Source organism: Limulus polyphemus, unplaced genomic scaffold, assembly GCF_000517525.1.
Source record: "Limulus polyphemus unplaced genomic scaffold, Limulus_polyphemus-2.1.2 Scaffold1077, whole genome shotgun sequence".
NCBI classification, from domain to species: Eukaryota; Metazoa; Arthropoda; class Merostomata; order Xiphosura; family Limulidae; genus Limulus; species Limulus polyphemus.
In genome coordinates, this window is record NW_013666687.1 from 142,077 (window position 1) to 150,035 (window position 7,959).

A 7,959-nucleotide genomic window follows, 5' to 3' on the forward strand; every position below is an offset into this window, starting at 1 on the left:
TTTAACACTATAAGCTACGCATGTTTTAAATTATAAACTCAATTTAAACAAACATTGATATTAAAATAAATATATAATAACTAATTCGTTACAGAAGAAACTACCTTCATGTATCTAATATCACTGTATAAGTTGTTCCTTTAAATTTTCTAAAACGCAAGCAACAAGTGATGGCAAGGAAATTTTGAAAATTGTAATTGTTTGAAGTGATGTTAAACTTGTGCTACAACTAATATAAGAAAGTTTATGGACGAAAAGCATGAAAGGCAGGAGCTAATATCTTAAAAAAATATATAAATTTTAATAAAATACTAAAATTTTTATAAACAAATTGTTGTTATTCTTGCATATGCCCACTAAAAACTAATTATTATGATGAATTATGTTTTAAATTGAATTATTTTGAAATTGACAAATGAATTAGTCGCAGACTCATTAATAAAATGTTTTTAAATTACTGAAGAAATTCAAATAATTATACTTTAATAAACGTGTATGTTAAAGTTTCTATATTCAACAGTATAACTTTTTGGATTTATTTTTCTTCCTTGATTGTAAAATGAAAACAGGTAATTTTTATCTTTATAAAACATTTCCAACATGGCCTACTTTCAGTCTTATTCTTGATAACTAAATTAATGACTACGTTAACATAAAGCATTATCATGATATTTGAGTCCCCTGGTTGGTAAGCGATAAGTCTACGAAATTACAACACTAAAATCCGGGGTTCGATTTCCCGCAATTGAGAGAGCGCAAATAGCCAATTGTGTAGTTTTATGCTACAAAAACAATATACTAACAGAACACCAGGTGGCGCTAGCTCTCACTTTATACAAGTTTTAATCTAAACATCACAATTAATCATAACTTACTTTGAAGTCTAACCGAATTTAGCACACATAACAACACTGAATCCTTACAATACACAGTGGTTAGGCTTATATAGCCTAACGCTCCATATCATTTGTAATTTTTAAGGTATCATCAATGCTTACTTCACTCAAACACTAACTTAAGCTGTGACATTTACTAACTAAAAGTGTAACACAAATGTTAAAGATCACCAGCAGGTATTCATATTTCAAAAATATAATCTATAATTATGCCAACAAATAAATAAAATATCTTCCTACAATCCATAGCATCATCCAGAAATGACCAAAGCTGCTGCATTTTCCACCTAAATGACAATGCATTTATATATTTCCCTCCCTTCGTAGAACCTGGTACCCACTGAACAGTAGACTTTTCCATAAATCCTTGCTGACGGCAACGTTTATTTTCTCTCTTCACAGACGACCAGAGAAATTCATACACAGCCACTGTCTGAATTACGAAGAAAGAACAACAATAAGAAACCAGGTAAGACGTTTATATATTTTTATAACAGTTATATAATCACACTAGCTTCACGTTATATCTAAAAAAAAACTATTTTAATTGTCTTGCGCGTGCTCCGTTATTAAGTTAGCTTGGCACGAGAACAAGGTATCAGAGTAATGTAAAAGGACAAGAGTTTCCCTAATTGGAATTGAACGGAGCTACCATTCAGAACAGTGGGATTTTAAGACTTATAAGTTGTACTAATTTTGAAATATATGACTGTAGTGGACACTATAAAAAAATGGTTAAATTACAGTGTTACTAACCACAAAATCGTTTACACTTGTGAACAGATGTTAAAACCAGGACATAGCATTAGCTTTACATTAAGTTTATATGTTGGCGATTTCAAGAAAACAACTGTAACAGTGTAACCGTAACTTAAGTGAGAAAAAAAAATGGAATAGCGAAAGTATACGTAATTTTGAAACTGGTTTTGTTTTATTCGTTATTTGATGGCTGAATTATGTGGAAATTTTACTTTTTAGATTTGCTTTGAAAGTTTTATCATTGAACATATTTAGCTCAAAACCGCAGTACTCAACTGTTCGTTTATAATGATCTAATAATATGTTTCGTATAACACTAGAACACTGATAAAACAAGGTTCTGGCAACTGTTGTATGACACTCACTATTCTTGTTGTATCTGCTTTGTTATTGTACAGATCGAACTATAAAATATCATTGGAAAGTCTTATTGACCGGGTTTGGGTGGAATTGATTAATGTAACTTTATTGTTCTCTTGCTTGTGGTAATTAAGATGAATGAATTTTATTCCTTTGACATTTTCAGAAATTGTGTGTCTCTCGAGGAAAGAATTCAAAAAGCAATGTTCTTAAATTGTTAGTTATCAACTTTTTTGGATGGCGATGACAATTATATGTGTTAATTGTATTTTGCCTTACTCTCAAGTTAATATATTATAGTAACACTTCTCAAGTGTACTAGTATGATCAAGTCACAACAAGATAAGTATTCGTTGTAAATTTTTTGTTTATTTATTTGTTGAATTTTGGGCAAAGCTAAAGGAAGGGCTATCTACTCTCGCCGTCTCTAATTCTGAAATTGGAGACTAGAGGGAAGGCAGCTAGTCAACTATTGGGCTACTCTTTTACCAACGAATAATAGAATTGACTGCCACATTATAACTCCCAATGACTGAAAGGGGGGAACATATTCAGGTAAGAGTTTCGATTCCACGACCCGCAGTTTGCATAGATCCCACTGTATTTGAGCGATTTGTATATACTACTGCAATGATGTATCTCTGAAGTTAAGAACCATTATACTATGGACGATATGCTCAGCACCTATATTTCTGGTTCACGGAGATACATTTACAGACGTACAACGCTAAACTTCGGAGTTCAATGTGGCTTTGCTCTAAAACAAGCAAACATTACATACATCAGTTGCAACATATCAAAATTAGCATGTCGACTTTGAAATGCATTATACTTATTTATTTTTAGAAATGAAAATACTTATAACAAAGTACAAACGCTCCTTGTGGATAAACGTTTTTTATTGATCTGCATTATAATTAGTCAAATATCATTATCTTATATAAAATATTTAAGATCGTTTAGACTTTTATATCTATCTAGTGCTATCTAGTTTATGAACGTATTTAATACGTTGCAGTGTGTTTCCACAAACACACACATATGTACATCACTTCTGTGAAATTTACAGAACACTGTACCGGGGCTTTTAAAACACTATGTATAAGTAATATCGGACCTTCATCCAGAAAAATATAAAAGTTGTTTTACATTTATGGAGTTTTACAACCCGTTTCTTTAATGGGAGGTTTCATAGATTTAAAAAAGGTTCTTAGGCTGAAGAATTAAACGAGAGGTGGGTAATGTATAATCAAGGTGAATATGATTTGCAGTGATTTGATATGCTTTAGTATACTAATTATTTGAGGAAAACCATATTCCTTCAAGAATCGCTTAATCGAATTACCAAGATAACAGGTTAGTAGCCTATAGTGTTACATAAGTCTGATTATTTAGCTACTTTTTTGTATATATATAGATCCTAGCTACTAATTTATTTATATTGTACGTTTTAGCTGCTGTATTTTGGGAAGTCTTGAAAAAGAATGTGGTTTTTTGTGGTAGTGGCTAGGGTTCGATCCTAGGATTTCGGGATAGAAAGGCTGGTAACTATCCACGGTCTTTAATATACTATTTAAATACTTTAAAGAGGGGTGCAGATTTTGCCGACTTCAATGTTAAGTTGACTGAGTATGTTATTAGTTTAATTGGGTATAGATGGTTTCTTTTATCTTTCTTGCCCCCCAGTGGCTCAGCTGTAAATCTGAAGACTTATAATGCTAAAAGCCGAGTTTTGATACCCGTGGTGGCCACAGCACAGATAATCTGTGACATAGTTTTGTGCTGAACAACAAAAACTGTTGGTTATACAAAACTGTTTAGTGTAGGCATTATTATTTAATTTATTTTGTGAGTTAATATTTAATGATTGTTTAGTTTTCATAACAAGAGAGTTAGAAGCTAATCATTTTAAAGGCGACAGTGTGACAAGTTTGGTATAGTAACTACGTACGAGTCGTACGTTGTTTTTGCAATTACATTGTTGTCGAGGCTTAACTAATATTTTTGACGTCACGTTACTCGAATCTTCGGTATTTTACTACTTACCTTAACTGGGTATTGTTAAATCAGCACCATTCGAGCACTTTACAGAAAATTCCAGAGGCTTCAGTGATCAACATATAAATAGCGGCGACCAAACAAGCCAAAGTGAAGTAAAATATAAATAGACAAAAGCTAGAAAACATGAAGTTAGCTGGCGTATGAGTGATTAGCCTTAACGGTTGACATTTTAAAGTGAGTTTCACAGTTGGATAGAAATAGGAAGAAGTATTTGTCTTGTCAAAGGGTGTTCTAAAGTAATTGAACCCGCCTGTGTGGACTTTGAAGAAAATGAGACAATTGTTTAAAGTTCAGGATACAACTGTGGTAACCCAAGGGGTAACGTAAGCGAATTATTCACTGATAATATTGTGATAAAAATAGAGAAAAATGGTTCGTCTTGTCAATTGGATTCTAAAGTAATTGAATCAGCCTAAGTGGTCTTTTGACAAGAAAAAAGAGAATCATTTAGAGTTTGTGATATCCATAGTATAAATAATTTTTGTACATAGCTTGACTTGTTTTGAATATATTATTTTCAAACAAGAGGAGTGTGTGCTGTCCATTTATTGTCGAATTTATCGCCAACAAGTCACAGACACCTACTGTAGAAGAATCCTCAGCCCACATAAACATAAAACCCTGACAAAAACAAACAACTTATCTTTATTTTTCTTGTGTGTGTGTGTGGTTTATATCCATTATTTTAATATAATTCAGTCTTCTCTGTCATGATGAGATATTGCATTATATATAATAATTACCGAGTCTTGTATGTCTGTTATGATCCTCAATTCTAACTTTTGTTTGTTGGTTTGTTTATTTCTCCAGCGGGATGTTGTAAATGGGGGTTTTGCTCTCCATTGGGCCTTTAGGTAGTTTGGGGTAAACTAACTGCGCTCGTATTATGTTGTGGCCTATCAATATTGTTCTGACTTTATGCTATTAACATATCCTCTGTATGTTTTTAATGAAATCTTCGACATCGCTGAATATGGCTGCGTGTTTGTAATTTCTTCAACATCCCTGAATATGGCTGCGTCTCTGTAATTTTCTTCGACATCGCTGAATACGGCTCTGTGTCTGCAATTTTCTTCTTGGTGTTTTGACTTTGGTGATAGTATAGGCTAGTAACCATGACAACGATTGGTATCCAGTCGTCTCGACCTTAACATAAATACTTGAAATCCCGTGATTTAACGCTTGATAGCAAAGGGACATTATTACAAAAAACATTATAGTCTGTTTTAATTAATTATTTAGGGTTCGATGTTATTATATGCTGAAGTCGCTGTTATATGCACTTGTACATTCACAAGTTAGAAGCGGTAAAAACGTTCATTGAAATACGTTTGCTGTTTTGATTGATGGAACTCAAAATGCATTTAGTTTATTAAAATATCTATATTGGTTTGACGATTACTTGTCACCTCTCCAATCTAGCACATTTCTTTAACTATTGTGCCCTTGTAGCCTTTGTGAAAATGATTGTATTATTGATTCAAGAAGTGTATCCATTACTGGTTAGAATTTGTTGAATCGGACAGTTTACAATATTTTAGCCCCCCAGTAGCACAGCGGTAGTTCTGCGGACTTACAACGCTGGAAACCGAGTTTCGATACCCACGGTGGGCAGAGCACAGATAGCTCATTGCATAAATTCAACCAAACAAACAAAATACAATATTTTATTCCCTCCTTTTCAATGACTGTTTGTATATAAAAAGCTTTCTGTGTATTTGGTAATAAATCTTTATCATTTCGCTAAGATTAAAGAACAGAATTTTTATGTTTGTTTGTAGTTAAGCACAAAGCTGCACAATGGGTTATCTGTGGTGTGCCCGCCACGGGTATCGAAACCTGGTTTCTAGCGTTATAATTGTAAAATGTTTAGTTTGTACCATCACAGTGTTTATGGTGTGCTTAACTGCTTTTACTCCCTAACATATATATTTGGGTAACATCGAAGACTGATTCTTGGCATGTAGTAAAAAACTGTAATATAGTTTGAGTATAAACATAACTAGTCACAATTTAATACTACAAAAAGTGTTATCAGTTTTTAAAGACAACTAATTTCTAAGTTCAAAGTTTTTTACTTTTGCAAATTCATTTTTACCTACTATCTAGACTTTTTTTTGTTCTAAGATAATTCTTAGGAAACAGTTTTCGAAAAAATAACTTCACTCTTTCATGGATCTTATATCTTTGTATATGCTCACATCTTTTTTTACGGATTATATGCATTTCGTATTTTTTTTTTACTGTCATTATAGTGTGGGTACTCAGCAGGAATCATCATATCTTTCTGTACAGTTTTTACTATATCGTGAATGTTGTTGTGACTTGTGCATTTTTTATCATATCTTATTTACAACGTCATCCAAAATCATACCGTTACATAAACGTCTTGTCCGGTCTTCTTCAAATATTGTGTTATATTTGAATTTGACTAACCTTCAGGGTTCCTTGTTATGCCTGAAACTTATTTTCTCACAAGAACTGTATAACAGAAGCTTATATAATCTCAGAGTTACGTATTTGTATTTTAATGGTCCCCTTACATGTATACTAACGGTCTTGACAAACGGTGTTATCTACTATAAAATATAATGACTTCACAATTTATAAAATACTTGAAAAAGAACTTTAAATACGTTAATGTCTGAGTGTTTTTAAAATTTCATTGTGTGTCACATCTGTTGTGAGTCTTTGATGAAAATAAATGTGTTACATTGAGCTCCTCTTTCGTGCATTTTATGTAGAAGGGGTGCTACTTTTACAAAGAACTGTATCTTTCTATTTGTACGTCGAAACTTCGGAATGTTTTTACACACCTCGTGCTGATGGCATTTTTATAATATATAACTTTGAATTCGTATAAAATTTTAAGACAGGGCCGTAGGAAGCGATACGACCAGTCAGGCCATGGCCTGAACACTTTTTCATGTTATGTACAGATACAACTTATGTATTAAAACTTGCCTCTTTTAATTCAATACATTACGTTGTATGTATGCAGTATTTGTTGTGAAAATGTCTCAAGATTCAATCTCATAGCATTAAATTTAAAAAAAAAATTCTCGGGAGGGGGGCATGTCCCCAGACCCCCATAGAAATGGCAATGTGGCAATAGCCTGGCCACTCCAAAATTGTTTCCTACGGCAATGTAAGATATAACACTTGTTAAGCCCAATTCTTTGAAAATGTTAGAAATGTTTTACATAGCGAAGATACGACACTTCAAATTCTAATGATGTCTCTAACATTTCGTTTGAACTAGACTTTCATAACTTAGTAAGTAACTATCCCTTCACTGCATAACTTACAAATATTTATACATTTTCGTAGAGATACAGTAAAGATACGAAATTCTCATCGCAGTTGGGTTTTGTTTCATATTCGTCAAGACCGTGGTATTTGTTGGAGTTAAATACTGTACATCCTTACAAAAACTGTGTACATGAGTTCTGTATTATATCAACAGAAATGGTGTCAAATAACTCTTAATAAAAAGTTTTTCTAAACTCTGATGTAATTTCACAACTACGATAATTAGATCGCCACTTAGAGCAGTGGTCCCCAACTTTTTTGTTGCCGCCGACCGGTAAGCGCTAGACAATTTTACCGCGGCCCGGGGGTAGAATGTTTACTTGCAATTTACAAGTAGCATCGTACCAACAACATAACATGAAAATAAAAGCCTCGAAATAATAATAAATATATCATTAAAAAGTTTACATTAAAAATTTACTTTAAACATTCCTTTCAAAATAAAATACAGGTACACCAGAAAAACGAATATAAAGTGCTGGAACATTTTAACTTACTAGAACACCAAATCAATGAGAACTTTGAGCTTGTTTCTTTGCAATCAGATAGTCCCATCTGGGAGCAATAGGAG

At 32.7% G+C, this 7,959-nt stretch overlaps 1 protein-coding gene across 1 annotated transcript in view; it reads left to right on the plus strand.

The window, feature by feature from the left end:
- The window catches only part of LOC106462028, an 84,218-nt gene that overhangs the window by 31,623 nt on the left and 44,636 nt on the right, over positions 1–7,959 (plus strand). The window contains exon 2 of the mRNA XM_013921900.2: positions 1,299–1,365. Within this exon, the coding sequence (XP_013777354.2) occupies positions 1,299–1,365 (67 nt within the window). The remainder of the gene's footprint in view (positions 1–1,298; positions 1,366–7,959) is intronic.